Genomic DNA, 16012 nt, shown 5'->3' with positions numbered 1-16012 from the left:
AACATGTCATAGTGGCACATTAACTTATATAATATATGTTAAAGGCTCTCTACTCATCCCAATTTCCACCTACTTACGGCCTTTGAGAAAGCTAACGCAGATACGAGGAAACTAATCCAACCATGTTGTTATCATACTTTCACATTTTGAGAAGTCAAGGGATTGATTGCGGACGCACACCTGCTTATAAATCAGTATTTACTTCTTTACAAAAGTAAAATTAGCTTTATGAATGCATCAAACTGGCTTTTGAGCACTAGGGAATAAAAAATTTCCAGGTAAGTTATGGCCAGTTAACCAACAAGGAAATAAAGCAGGAATAAATTGTACGTGCTTTGGAAAGATCAATCATAATTCTGGACCTGGTCACGCTTTACTTCTCTCTCATCATGAAAGCACGTAGCCCTTTTGTTCACCACATGAAATGTGATGAATAATACCTCATTACACATACACAGATTCGTTTCGTTGACCTCCATATATTTATATTAAAATATGTGGATATATATAGGTTTTGCGTTGCTGTCCATAGAAATAAGCTAGGAGATTTCTTCTTCTTTTAAATTTTTTTAATGCATAGTTCTTCTTGTTATATAGTATCGAGTAAGGGCTTATTTGATATAGCAGAATATTAATTGTTGAAAAATTAAGCACTGAATTTTAAACGTCGAAATAGAGTAAACAAATTGTTTGATGATAATTGAATTGCAATGGGTAAATTTTATCGATTTCCTACTGAAGATATTGCAATGATAATTATTGATAGATTTTAGTGGTGTAGAAAATCGAAATGTTTCTTTACAAGACATGTTTAACAAGTACAAATTGGAAGAAATATACGCATGATAGCCCTAATTAATTTCATACTTGAAAAGGTTAAGGAAAAAGGAAGTAATTACAACATTCCCATCCCATGCATGATTTGGGGTTTCGATGATTGAGGGATGATGATTAGATTGAGCTGTACTAGGAAAGGCGGTGGCGCAATCGGGACCCACCATCAACTTCAGCCCCCACCGACCTATAAACTTTCTTAGTCAGTGACATATAGCTAGTGTGTCAGGACACTCCCCAACCCAACTTCCACATCGATCTAATAGATAAGGGAAAATTTCATTTTGGTACCTCGAATGAAAATGTTTTCTCAATTTTAACCCAACTTCTACATCGATCTAATAGATAATACAATATCGGGGTTCCCTGATCGTAAGCGAGATCTTCAAAAACTTCATCTCGAAATTTGTCTGACCTTGGAATTTTTTGAGATGTAAAATTTTCAGAGAATATTTCCTTTTTTTGGAGAAGATAAATATACGTAAAAAACTTAGGGAGGTAAAGCATGCGGACACCGACATATTAAAAACAAGAATGTATGCAAACGAATAGGTTGTGGAGGCCTCTTTTGGGAGCTTCGGCTCCATTCCTTTAATGAGGTAATAGTTTTAACCACACCAATGGGTTAGATTTTAGCATGTTTAGTTTAACTTAGACGACATTTCGTCATCGAAACTGCGTATGAAGATTCATTCATCGTCATTTTACAATTGGGCTGTTTAGGCAAAATGCTACTCTCGAATGCACGTTTAGCGCTGCAAATTTAGCTCATAGATTAAGCAATGCATCACGTCGTCTCAACAAATCTATCGGTGCCAAGTGTGGAAAATGCATCGGGAATAAGAAATAGGGATCGAACCGGGTTACCCTCTTGGAAAAGGGACTTAAATGCATACACACACAAACATATTATACATTACATTATATTATATAGTTTTGGGGCAATTATATGGAGTACATAGAATAATGGGCAAGAGGGTTTGGAGACGCAACTGTGGCTGATAGATTCCTCCCCACTAACTTTCGTGCCCCAATCCAGCGGAAGTAGAGGAGATCCTCGTTCCCTATTCGACACACTGTAAAGGCCAACCTGGGCCAATTTCTTATGATGTAGTCAATTCGTAGTTCATGTAGGAGAGAGTCCATTGAAGCTGTCCCCATCGAAAACCTAGTTATAAGGGGGAGTGCATCACATTCACCGATGATACTTAAGCCCTACAAAACCATGTATTAGGGAAGCTGTCTGCCCCATCAGATCCATCTCTTGCCATTAATGAAAGTTTCCCAAAATATTCATTTTTCTAGATGCCCCATCTTTCTGTCTCTTCGACCCAAGTCATTTGTTTATACGGGTAAGAAGGGGAAAGGTTTTACTTTAAGGTGTGGCTTTCTGGTCACTCGAGGTGGGTTTACTTCATCCACCATGTGTTGGGTGCGCAACGTGGGGGGAGGGATAGATAGTCAAGATTAATGGATTGATTAAAGTAATTAGCTTTCTGGTTATGAGGAATCCCAAAGTGCAAAAGCCGACGAAAGTGCATCTTTAAAAAATTGCGCCTTCCTGCACGATAAAACTATTGTGTTGAGCCAGAAGTTGGGTTATCATTAGGAAACCTTTTTCTCAGCTCTCTAATACTTATGCACTGGCCACGACTTGTGTCCGCCTAATTAACTATCTGAATTTCGAGTTATGAGCTTTTCCTAGTCCGTAATTGGGGAAAATTGTCAAAAAAAATTCCAAACCTATTTTACGATGGCCAATTCGGTATTAGCCAATATAGTCCTTCCGGCCAAGCTGGCCATCTTACGTGCCATGGCTGGCACTGACGTGAATTATTTTTCTTTTATTTTTTAAATAAAATTTTCTGAATTTTTTCCCTTTCTTTCATTTTTCTTTACTTTTTCTTTTTTCCCTATTTCCCTCCGCCGATCGCCGGGCCTTAGCAATGGCTGAGATGCCCTCGCCGGCCTCTGACGAAGGCTAGCGAGGGCTGGTGAGGGTTGCCCTCCCTAGATATGGTGATGCTTGTCCTCGCCTAGGTGAAGGCGTTCAGGCCCTCGCCGGTGGAGGGAAATAGGGAAAAAAGATAAAAAGAAAAGAAAAGAAAAGAAATTCAGAAAATTTGCAAAAATTATCCACGTTAACGTAGACCGTACCACATAAGACAGCCGACTAGATTGCCACTTTAGCAATTTCCAGCCAAAATTAGCCGGAAGGACTACATTGGCAAATTTTTAAAAAGTTTAGGACTAAATTAGAATAATTAGAAAGTTTAGGACCGAATTGGCCGCTATACAATAGGTTTAGGGCTTTTTTGGGACAATCATCCCCGTATCCAATTCCAATTTTAAGAAGAACAATTGGGAAGAAGAAAATAATTAATATTAGATGTCAATTTTTAACGAGTCGTGTGGTTTATCGAAACATGATATAATTGTGTAATCGTGATGAATTGTAGCATCGAAAGAGCATCGGGTTTAGTCTTATAGACCCCAGGCCTCATTGACGCAAGCCGTCACATCCGACCTCTCGTGCAACTCGCATCTGGTTACAAAAGACAAGCCTTGCTAGCGTTGAGATGACATCGTCTGGTTGTGGCTCGATCCTTTTGTTTAGCAGCAGCATTGATGTACACCATTAGAATCAATACAACATACAGTCACATCTCCCTATTAAACAATACCTTATCCTCGATTTCTGTTAATTTATCAGTTTATTCTCTTTCCTTAAGAGTTGACCCCAATCATGTTGATTGTTGAAGCATCGGAAAATTATATTGTTTGAGCCAAACGGATATCCTATTATTTTCCATGTTTTTCTTAATCTTATTTATGCTTGGCGAATACGTTTGCGAGCACAATTAGAAGCGGGGTACATACACATAGGAGTTCTGTCTGTAGCTTCTCAATGATTGGTGCTTCTCAATGGTTATTTGAACATATATGTCATTGAAAAAACAGTAGAATTTCATCGAGAATGGGCTGGTAAGAGAAGGGAAATTACCAAAAAAGTCATAAACATATTGCATTTATGCCAATTTCAGTCCTAAACATTTTCAAATTTGCTCAATTGAGTCTATCCGGTCAATTTTGACCAAAAAGTACTGATGTGGATACCGGCCATCTTACGTGGCACGATCAGTGCTAACATGTATAATTTTTACAATTTTTTTAAAAATTGAATTTTTTATTATTTTTCTTTCTTTCTTTCTTTCTTTTCCTTTCATTTTGGCCAAAGAGGGCTAGCAAGCCCTCGCTAACTACTAGCGAGGGTCGCGGCCTCGCCAGATTTGGGCAAGGCCACGAGCGAGGGCGTAAAGGCCCTCGCCCAGTTCTCGTCAGCCAAAATGAGAAGAACAATTGGCAAAATATAATTAAAAAATGTTCATGTCGGTAGGATGACCGGTATCCACGTTAGCGATTTTCATTTAAAATTGACCAAATGGATTCAATTAGCAAAATGAGAAAATGTTTAGAGCTAAATTTACATAATTGAAAGATTTATGACTGAATTGACATAATTATAATCGGTTTAGAACTTTTTTGGTACCTTTCCCAATAAAAGAATAACATCGGAACTACTCAAACTCATGTTACTTTGCCACATCAACCTCTGGCCATTTAGCGTGTCTCTGTCGTACGACCAGATCTTCCATGAATGTCATACGTACGGGTGAGCTCAATTCACGTGCACCATGTTACAACAGTACACGCGAATTATCGAGAGCAGTCAGGAACTTTTCCTCCTCTATTGCATTGCCTTACAAATTCTTTCCATCAACTGTGCTGTTCACCCTACCTACTACAATTGGTCAATATGTAGCAATTAACTTCACCAAAGAGTATCTTCTTTACAGGTTAAAGTGCCAATGAATATATAAGTCACCCACCACAATTTATTTGACTTGTAATATCTCTAATCCCATTCAGTTGGGTTTAGACATGAATAGACATTTTGACACATCTATTAAAGAAAGTATTGGCGATTCGGAAGTGACACAAATTGAGTGAGACGAATTGAAAGTACATAATTAATTAGCTAGCGCAATATTTTCGCAATGACATGGCTTTGACTCGAATTATAATTTGAATTTGGCAATGAACATGGAGTACTAACCTTTTTGGAATGAGTTACAACAAACCAGGGAACAATGACGGAATCACAAAGTGAGGGATTAAAAGCTCTTTACTTTTAAATTAACATGCCCTATTCCGACCTCAGGAAAAATTAAGTGTTGGCCGGCCCTCGAGGTCAGGCTTTTATATGAGATTAACTTGACCATTTCGAACCCTTATTTGAAACAAAGGCCGCTTTATACTCTTTTTTAAGAAAATGGCTTATTTGAAATTTTACCTTAATGCTATTGGTTGCATTTCATATCATTAAATTGACGTTATCATTTATAATTTGATTTTCTTTTTGAATAATCATACTTATGGAATCTCTGTGGCTTATTATTCTTTTTTTAGGACATAGTGCTTATAACTTAATCCCAAGAGAAGTCTATACAGTCATATTGTAATTGTGTATGCGCCTTTTATATTGGTATAAACATAGATGATTGACTCATTGTGATACATTCATGATATATATTATGTTCACAACTCTAGCTTTCAAGCTACTTGCCCATTAAACTAGCGTAACTTTTGTACTAGTCAACTTCGAGTTGAGTGTAGTTTAAATGTCAAGTTACGGCTTGATTTTAGCTGCTTAACCTCACGTTTGCAAAGTAGATTTAAATAATCCACTTTAGTTCGATTTGAGTAAATGCATGTACAAACTACATATGGTAGATGGAGAACTATAAATTTGAAGGGTTAGACAATACTTTCAACTCTATTATTATAACTCTTTTAAGCATATCAGTTTGTTCAAAAAAATTTAGTTAATACCAAAGAGAACTTTGGAACTTAAGGTAGGTGGGATTTTAAATCATCCATATGTTAATCTACGCTTTCATCTAATATTATAAATTCCTAGGATAATTAACGGCGATATCACAAATTATACATACTATCAGAATAAGAGGTCCCAACTTCATATCTTTTACAAGCCCCTTATTTGCCTTCCTGTGTTAAAACATTTACATATTAAACAATGCCTTAATCTAACATATTATATTTTTAGAACTATTGGTTTAATTTTACACGAGAGATCACTATGAGTCCCCAGATCATGTGTTGCACATATGCATATATGTATGCATAAATATATTCGAGTATATTATTACTAAGTGGAAGCTGATTCTGATCAGAAATGATTCTTTTTTATTTCGTGCCTGGGAACAATTTCTAAGCATTTGAATGCGTTTTTTAACTACCCAAAATTTCTATTCTTGGAATAGAAAAATAACAGAAATGCGTTTGGCAACTGCACAAAATTTTCTTTTTATTAATAATATGTTAATAATATTTTAATATTTCTTTCTTTTTTTCTTTTTTTTCTTCCCCTTCCCCTTCCTTGGCCATGGCCAGGTCGCCGGTGACCGGCCACAGGCCAGGGCCGGTCGCCGGCGACCGACGGCTGACATCTAGCCACAGGCCAAGAAGAAAAAGAAGAAAAAAAATTATTTTCCATTTCTGATTCTTGTTCTTAGAATCAAGAAGCTACTTTTTTTTGCTTCTTGATTCTGTTCCAAAACTGATTCTGGGAACAATTTTTGCAAATTTGTGCCAGGGAACAAAAAATTTACCAAATAGATTTTTGTTCCAAAACTGATTCTGGGAACAAAAGAGCAGAAATAGTTACTATTTGACAACTTGCCAAACGCGCCCTTAACCTTTCACTAATAAACTCTATTTTCGTGCTTGTTAGTCTCATATTCAAAAATGGAAAATATTGAAAAGTGCCCCTAAAATACTTGTTAAACCTTATTTATGGGGAGTTCATATTTTTCTCGCAACAAACATGCAACTTAGCTAATTCTATCGAAAGTCGTGTGTTCTAAGTATATGATGTCTTGATTCGTAGAAAAAAAAATACATATTATAAGAACTTATTTCGTAACAATGTGCTACAAATAATTGATTAATTCTGCTAGATTTCAATACGTCTTTAACCCCACATCACTTGGATCTGGATTGTTGCACTAGACAAGTCTAGCTCGGCTTCAAATACCACGATGCGTTTTCGATCATCCGGCCACAAATAAATTGGGACCCAAATAGAATAATATCGCGGCATAGCGAGCCCCGATCGGGGCTCCATGCCCTCAGTGATAGATCACAGGTAAAGCGGGATGTTGGATTTTAGATATATTTCGGATGGCACATCGTGTGAATCCGAACCGTTGCGCCAGTGACGTCATGTACCATTCTGTGCACAGTCACATCTTGCCTAAACCATGGTCCATGATTAACTCAAGCTCAACCATCAGTTAATCTCGTCCAGTTAAACTAATTAGTCACTTAAAAATTTAATTAATGTGTCCACGGCTAGTTTGCTTATAAATAAGATCCTTTCACCACCTTTCCGCTGCTTTCCTCAAATGTAGGATTCACTCCCCCACGAAACTCCTTACAGAAACAAAAAACAGGTGCAGAGAATCAGCAGCAACACGGCAGGCAGTGTCAAACTCACTCTTCCCCTCCGCGCCGCTCGCGCACGCGCCGTCCCAACACGTCACCTTGGTAATGGCGGGGACTTCTTTAAAAAAAAAAAACTCCTCAGTAACTCTCTTTCTGCGTCTCTGTCGTTCTCTCTGTCTCTGCCCCGAGAAGGGAAGAGAAAAAGATGGAAAGAGATGGGAGGGACTGGGGGTGGTTGAACCCCTGTTTTCGTTTAGAGAGGAGATCAAGAAACACAGTGTGTGTGTGAATGAAGGAACAGGGCAAGCTACGTCTGCTTGCGTAGGTGGAGATTGAAGTCTTCCCTTTTTTGCTTTTGTTCGTTTGTGTTGGTAACAGAAGAAAGCTGAGAGGAAACAAACGAAGACACCGAGAGATGTAGCGAGGAACGTGATTTAAATAAGCTTGACCCTGTTTTTATGTGTAGACTTGGTTACAAGAACCGTCCAAGAATTCTCTAATATTTTTGACCTCCAAGCGCACATGGCTTCTTGGGCTTCTCCTCTCTCAGCTTTCATTGTTTTTTCCTCTTCTGGTTTTCTTTTTTTCCCCTCACATGCTCTCCTCCTTCCATCTCTCTCTCTCTCTCTCTCTCTAAAAGTTCATTGCTCCACTCATACTTTTAGTTATTCATTTTCATTGCATTTGATTATTCTTGAACTGGGCACGTTTCAGATCTAAAGTGCAAGGCTTTTTGCTGATTCCAACCCCAATTCTCACTTGGGAGGCCGTTTCTTTGGCGGAAGGCTCAAACTCCATTGTGGAAAGGTCCGCTTCTTGATAGCCTCTTCTGCTGCATTCTGTCATTTTCTCTACTCTGAATTTTGGGAAGCAAGTCATGATGTTGAATCAAGCACTGATGGAGCCTGGTTGGTGAGTGGTGACCCATTTGACTTTTGCCCATCTTTCAATCGTTTGGCAGATCAATGTCAGCTTAATTTCACGCTTTGTTCATCAATCCGCATGATCTGCTTTAAGTTTTCTACTTGTCAATGAATTGCTCAGCATATTGCCTCGCTCAGTATCTTCCTTTTAGTCAGCATAAGGGATGAATATAAAAGATGAGTTCCTTTTCAAGCTGTGTGTAACCAAGATTACTTTTCTGTTGGTGTAAGAATTACATACCATGCTTCCTCGTTTATTTTCTCTGGCACAAGTCTGATTTGATTGAACAGGCCATAATTGAGAATCTGTTCGTCTCATTATTGACATCCAAATAACATCTGTAGCTCTGTTATTTTACAAGTAATAATATACACGGCATCTGATATTGGTGCCAGTATCCTTCAACATTGTAGTTCCGGGAAACTTTTTATATATAAGCAGTATATGTTCCTTGCCTGATAAGCTGCCATGAAGAGAACAAAAGAAAATTGTGAACAGGGTTGCCTTCAAAATTCTGAATTTGGGTCTAATTTGATTTTACAGATTCCTACTGTGCATCATGTGAAGCAGTCATACGTCACTGCTTTTCTCTAGGAAATTTGACTGTATATCAGGAGCTTCAGTATTGGATAAGCCTACTTATCAATCCAGGGGTTCTCATTGAGAATGTTTAGACAGGAGAGACTATGTAGGGCTCCATGCTTTTCTAAGTAGGATAACATGACGTGCTTTTTATCCCACAATGAGGAAACAGAAGCTTTTACAGTGTTCACCACCTTGTCACGCATGAATTTGTCTTGGACCTCGGAGTAGATATATCACGGTGGATATTAGGACCGGGAGAGCTATTATCAATTGAGAGATACCAGTTTTGAACTAGGATTAGTCCTGCATAATGTTCTCTATTTGTATTTCCCTATCAGAATATAACATCGCTAAGTTTCCTTTAGTTTTTTGCTATTCTAGAGACAAATTCATACCTTACATATTTCGACTTATGGTTGTCTTGCAGGTCGATTGACCCTTCTTTGCCCCTTACCCTGGTTTTAAATTCATTCAACAATATTGCTCATCATTGACCAAGTTAAATGTAAGAGCCTCATTGAACTGGATGCATAGACTGAAGGAAGGTATTCACGCTCATATATTGGTGACATTTTGAACTCACATGTGAAGAGCCACGATGGTGTGTGAGATGGAAAAAGATCCTATTGAAGATATGGACATCGAAGTTCTGCCTTCGATGTGGCCTGAAGATATCGGAGATGATGCTGGAAAGCAGTTCAACATCGAAGAGCCTGGAGGGGATGAAGATATGTTGAAGGATGTCACGATTCCAGAGGAGCCGAAGATAATTGATTTTAAGCGGCTTTTGGAGCTAACCAACTACACAGACCAGGGTGCTTCTCAGTTGGCAAACCTTGTAAAGCAGTGGGAGTACAGGCAGGCCAATGCAGCACGCCTTCTAAAAGAGGAACTTGACATCCTGAGCAGACAGAGGCAGGAGGTTGAACTGAAGAAATTGGAGATACTCGAGGAGCATCGTTTTGAGGAAGAACGGTACGGTGGTGACAAGCGCCCAATATCTATACTTGATGATGCCTACGATATATGGCAAGATGTTCCTCGAAGGAAAAGCGATGTAGTTATCCAAAATAAGAGGGTTGAGATTGATGCCGAGTACGATACTGTCATTTACTGGAAGCAGCGCGCCATGCACTTAGAGAAATTGTTGGAGGCAAGTATCCACAGAGAGCAGGCGCTCATGGAAAAGTTGCAGGAAAGCATAAACAATCTGGAAAATCAGTCCTCTCCGGTGGAAGAGCTGTCTCAGATTCTAAAAAGAGCTGACAACTTTTTGCATTTTATACTTCAGAATGCACCTGTTGTGATTGGACACCAGGTGAGAAAATAATTGCTTCTGCTTCATGACTCACAAAGATGCCTTTACGCTGGAGTTGTGCTATATCCTCAGGCTAGAGTTTGTTTCTTGTTTGGCCAGGCAAAGAATACAAGCACCAAGAGTGCATGGGTTATATTTAGATTATTTTACATCCTCAAGTAGATAGTTCACAGAAACTACTAGTGTTAGCCATGAATAATTACAGCTAGAGAAGTAGCTGTATAGTTTTAAATCCCCATTCATTAACCAAGCCGGTGTATTTCTTCAGTGCATCTTAGGGATGGACTGGTGCTTGTTTAACTAAAGTGGCATGAGTGACGAAGAGATATTTTACAGCCACATATATGCAACTAGAAAGAATATCGAGATCTCACATTCCAGACAAACCTGAACTACTTTATCTTTATTTGATGGGTCAATTTTTAAAGAAGTTTAGTATATTCTGCTTTTTTTGCTTCCATCGTTTTTCCCGTTAACTTCAATGGAAGTTATGGAACTTTTGATGCTTCAAATCAGTCGGTTACTTAGGAAGGATGTTCCAGGATACTTAGCCTCTTTCTCTCTTTCGCCTTTCTTTCCAGGATAAAGAGCTGCGATATCGCTTCATCTACAATCCTTATCCTACTTTGAATGAGCAGGTGAGATCATTTCTACGAAGTTACCCATTTCATAAAATTGCAGCAAATTTCTGTTTTTGCAAGTATCTGGTACTGGTTAATCTATATGACTGACTAGTCAAGTATTTACCTGCACTATTTTTTCTGCACTTCTTATCATTTCATTGATTTCCAAAGAGCAAAGAAGAAGTCTCAAGTTGTCCAATTAATATGTCAGGACGTTATAGGTAAAACAGATGTCGATATCTTCACTGGTGCTGGCGTGAAGGAGTCTCAAGAATTTAAGAGGGAAGTTCTGGAGAAAGGTTTACCTGCAAAGAGAGAAATTACATTCGATACAGAATTATTTGGTGCAAAAACGTTTCTGATCCACGTCGCACCTGTCTTTAGCAAGGCTGGGGAAACAATTGGAATTAACTATATGGGAATGGATGTTACTGATCAGGTGAGTTAGGCAGGATTATCTCATTGACTCATAATAGGTCTTTCTACAATCAATAGAAATGGTGATAGTGCCTCTGATTTCTTGTTAGGTAAGAATAAGAGAGAAAATGGCAAAACTTCGAGAGGAGATGGCGGTACGGAATGCCAAGGAAACCGAGATGAATAAAACCATGTATATAACAGGTTAACTTACTTTGTTCACTTCTGATTGTTTCAGGCGGTTTTATATAGCTTCGGCATTATCCATGTTCCAATACTTATGAACCCTTCAATCTTGCAGAGGAGACAATGCGAGCAAAACAAATGCTTGCAACAATGTCACATGAGATAAGGTCTCCCCTCACTGGGGTTGTTAGCATGGCTGAGATTCTTGCACAAACTAGACTTGATCGGGAGCAGCGGCAATTGTTAGATGTCATGCTTTCCTCGGGAGATTTGGTCCTTCAACTAATAAATGACATTCTTGACCTTTCGAAGGTTGAGTCAGGTATGGCATCAATCTTATATACATAAAGAAACAGTCGTGTTTCATTCTTACCATTGTCAGACTTTCCTCCTCATAGCTGAAAGTAGCCACACAAACACATTCCGTTCATTCTTGTATAGGGGTAATGAAGCTGGAAGCTACAAAATTCCGGCCAAGGGAGGTAGTAAAGCACGTGTTGCAGACCGCTGCGGCATCATTACGGAAGATATTAACATTGGAAGGACATGTAGCGGATGATGTTCCTATTGAGGTCAGTCTGTTAAAATAATGATATATTGTCTTCCTACATTCTGTTTCTCTCTTGCTTATGTTAGGATGCTACATCTCTCCCGATACTTCACATAATTTGTTTAATTCTGCTTGACCATAACCTAAGTTTTTTGGTCCTATTTAACTTGTTCGATGGGTGAAATCTGTCATTTGATTCTTTTAATAGCGTATCAATGTGGGTTATCGTTTCTAAATGCTAGATGAGCTGTTGGTCAAAGTCTTGATACGTGGATTATAGTGATGGTTCAGTTGATTGCATTTTGTTTCTTAAACTAATGTTGCTGAAGAACGGGGTTATCACTAATTCATATTGACTGTCAAATTGATTAATCCAAGTATCTCCAACCTTTTCAGGTCATTGGAGATGTTCTGAGAATTAGACAAATTCTCACCAACTTGATCAGGTACCAGTTGTACTGTGTTGATATCGTTATTCTAGATACGTAGCTCTATATTTCTGGTAAAAGCAATACTAAGTAAATAGTGTGAAGGCCTAGTGGAATGTATGTTAGAGAGGTGGATTACCAATTATTCTAGCACACTGTCAAGGCATTCTTTCTTGTTAAGCATTGTCCTAGAGTTCCATCTCCCATGACTGCATATCTAAAGAAACTTTTCTAAGGTGGTGAGCTCTTTCAGCTTAATATTTGTGCTCGACATGCTGTAACCCTATTATATTTCAGGGCTCATGATAGATTTATCGATTGGGAGGCAAGTTCCAGAGAGTCACATGCCATGCGGCACACATTGATATGATTTATAAAATATTTAGAGCTTAATCCTGTACATTGTATCTGTAGAAGATTTCAGTTAGCAGGCATTCAAAGAAATGACTGGACAGTTAGAAGGGAGATGCGACTGCCATCGTGAAAAATGGGATGATCCCAGTAAACTTGGAGATGATGTCAAAGAATTTAAATTTTAATATGTGCTGCATAGAATGGTTAGAATATTTATACAATCTGTAGCGGCCTTACGCTTTCCATTATCTGCTACAGCAACGCCATCAAATTTACACATGAAGGGAAGGTTGGCATAAATCTATATGTGGTTCCAGAACCATCTCTCGAGAAAATAGAAGAGTGTCCTCAGAAGTCACAAGCAGATCAGTCAACCACACGGGAGAACAGAATGAAGGAAGAGAAAAGTTCTTTAAAGTCTCAAGCAAGTTGTGACCAACAACCTGTTCAAGTGAAGAGTCAGAATGGCCATTTCTGCCAAAATCATGCTCTGCATGATAAAACTCGAACCACGTGCGAAAGCGAAGCATCTGCAGATAGAGATAAGGAGGAAGAGCACACCCCCGAGACAACAGTATGGATCCGTTGTGATGTGTATGACACAGGAATTGGAATCCCAGGTTCCTGTTAATCTGATTTATTTTTCTAGCTTCTGTTATTATCAAATGCTTCAGGAATATCATTGATGTTCCATTTCATACCTTTAACAACTAATGCTGATCATAGCCTCTGATATCATCTAACAGAGAACGCTTTGCCTACTTTATTTAAAAAGTACATGCAAGTCAGTGCTGATCATGCTCGAAAGTATGGTGGGACGGGACTTGGCCTAGCCATATGCAAACAACTGGTGAATCTCCGAGCTATGATTTTTTTTTTAAATAACTTTTGTGAAGATCCACAACTTGCTACGGAACAAAGAGAGAAACAGCTATTTCTGGTTTCTGCTATTAGAAAGTCTAAAACGTTTGCCTTTCTGTCTGGTGGAGAACCTCTAAAGATATTTCAATCACTCCTTTTTCCATGAATTGCAACCAGTTACCAGATTACACTCAAAACTTGAGTTCAATCGCTCTTGTTACTGCTAGCTTCACAAGACCTCTCTAACAGGTTTCTTTGCATTGACATAGGTTGAGTTAATGGGAGGCCGCCTCACTGTGTCTAGTCGAGAGCATATGGGATCTACATTCACATTTGTGCTACCTTACAAAGTCTCGCCGATATGTGATAACTCCGATGATTCTGAAGATCTTGCAATTATGGCTAATCATGATTCTGCTGTTGATGACATCACCGATGGCTTTTTCCAATTCCAGCCACGCACTCTGGGTTCTCTCTTCTCTTCAAATGGTTCCATCAGGACACAGAAACTATTATCACATAATGTTGGATACACTTGTATAAATAAGCTCAACGGGGTTGCAGAGGATTCTTATGCATTTCCAACTAACAACCTCAGACTGAAAGAGTTAGCTTCACCTGAGGACGCCTGTTCTACAGTTGACGCTGCTGAGACCTCGTCAGAAACAGAATGCTCAGTGAGTCCCAGTTTACATTATGAGTGCGAGGTTGATGTGAAGATTGGCAAAGTGAATCAACAGGGTACGGAATGCAGATCACAAATTTCGAGCTCAAATGTTTCTCATCTTGAAGAGGAAAAAGGACAAGTAGATAAGCTTACCATAAGGGAACCCCCTGGGTCACGTCACGGGTTGGAGAAATCTTGTGCAAGTTCAGAGAGCACGTCCAGCGGCATTGTGGAAGAACCAAAACCCAAACCAAAGCCTAACATCCTTCTGGTGGAAGATAATAAGATCAATGTCATGGTGACTCAATCCATGATGAAGCAGCTAGGACATGATATGGATGTTGTGAACAATGGAGTCGAAGCTGTCCGTGCTGTTCAACGACATACTTATGATCTCATTCTGATGGTAATACACATATACTTGAACCTACCTTTTTCTTTTGTGGCCTAAGCTTTCTACTGATGTTTATAACTTCTACTCATTTTCATTTCTGTGCTAAGACAAAAATGTACCCAGCTGATCACCCGGCATTCTATAATCTGTCTACATGCGGTCTACATTAGCTTTCTATTGCATCTCAACTTTCCTGCTTATTCGTAAAATGATTCCATAGCATGTCACTTGGTACTTGTTTCGTGATTTTGATGATGTTCTGGCAAATTCATACTTCATTTTCAGGATGTCTGCATGCCTGTCATGGATGGCCTTCAAGCAACCAGAATAATCCGATCCTTCGAGGAGACAGGAAACTGGGATGCTGCAGTAAGGGCAGGGATAGAGCAAGTCTCTTCAGACTTATCATGCAATGGTCACAGTTCAGGATCAAGAGAACGAGTTCCCATTATTGCGGTTAGCACTTGCATCAGAGTTGCACTCGTGCATTTTATTAATGCCCTCTTGCTTTCCCTTCATATGATGCTTAAATAATAGCGAATTCAAAGCTCGTCTAGTTAATAACTTAGTACTCTTATAATGGTTTCGGTTAGAGGCATCGAGTTGATTTAACTGCTAAAATGAGAGTTGGCGGGCCTGCGAAAATCCTTTAATGATTTCTTGTGAAAAACTAGCTGAAAGTCTGCTTTCTAAAGCAACAGATTGTACAAGTTACGAGAACATAACCAGTTCGGTATTAGATAACAGTATATAAAAAATATTGAGCAATTTGGGTTGATTTTGCTTGCTTTTTCTGATTATGTAACTTTTTTCAAATTGGCAGATGACAGCGAATGCATTGGCAGAGAGCGCGGATGAATGTTTTGCAAATGGTATGGACTCATTCGTGTCGAAACCTGTCACTTTTCAGAAGCTAAAACAGTGTCTTGAGCAGTACTTGATGTAATTCCCCTGTATAGTATCCCTCTGAATGTACGACTCACATGTAGGAAAGTTTTGAAATCAATGTAAAGTATTCCTCGGCCAATTGTAGAGTAGAATCATTCCTTTCCTCTTCTTTTCCCATTCCAAGAAAGATTGGACAGGGCAATGTGTAGAACCATAAGTCCCTTACTGATCCATAATGACGCTGGAGCATAGTGATTTCGCAATACACCCGAGAGAGAGGAGAGAGAGAGAGGACGATCTTAATTTATCATGTTGAACCAATATAATATCCAGTGGCAGCGTTAAGAAAGTTTCCTAGAAAAGTGTTTTGTATCCATCTTCCTTGAAGAACAGATAAGCATGCATTTTCTCCACTGTTCATCCAATTGCATTTGCACTATGTAGCCCACTACAGG

The 16012-nt window shown here is 38.9% G+C and overlaps 1 protein-coding gene across 1 annotated transcript; it reads left to right on the top strand.

Moving 5' to 3' along the window:
- The first annotated feature begins 9157 nt into the window (after window positions 1-9157).
- Window positions 9158-15751, top strand: LOC115692677 (histidine kinase 5). The gene is made up of 12 exons (XM_030619606.2): window positions 9158-10189; window positions 10771-10827; window positions 11024-11251; window positions 11340-11433; window positions 11531-11737; window positions 11857-11987; window positions 12362-12411; window positions 13006-13367; window positions 13494-13597; window positions 13878-14681; window positions 14955-15125; window positions 15493-15751. Exons 1-12 carry the CDS (start codon window positions 9470-9472, stop codon window positions 15613-15615), a joined length of 3051 nt encoding a protein of 1016 aa, XP_030475466.1. The 5' UTR covers window positions 9158-9469; the 3' UTR covers window positions 15616-15751.
- Window positions 15752-16012: the final 261 nt, after the last annotated feature.

Source organism: Syzygium oleosum, unplaced genomic scaffold (assembly GCF_021117445.2).
Source record: "Syzygium oleosum isolate NSW1041296 unplaced genomic scaffold, Sole_v2.1 Sole_v2.46, whole genome shotgun sequence".
Taxonomy (NCBI): Eukaryota; Viridiplantae; Streptophyta; class Magnoliopsida; order Myrtales; family Myrtaceae; genus Syzygium; species Syzygium oleosum.
The sequence above is the reverse complement of the archived record's forward strand: the minus strand, read 5'-3'. Positions and strand labels throughout refer to the sequence as shown.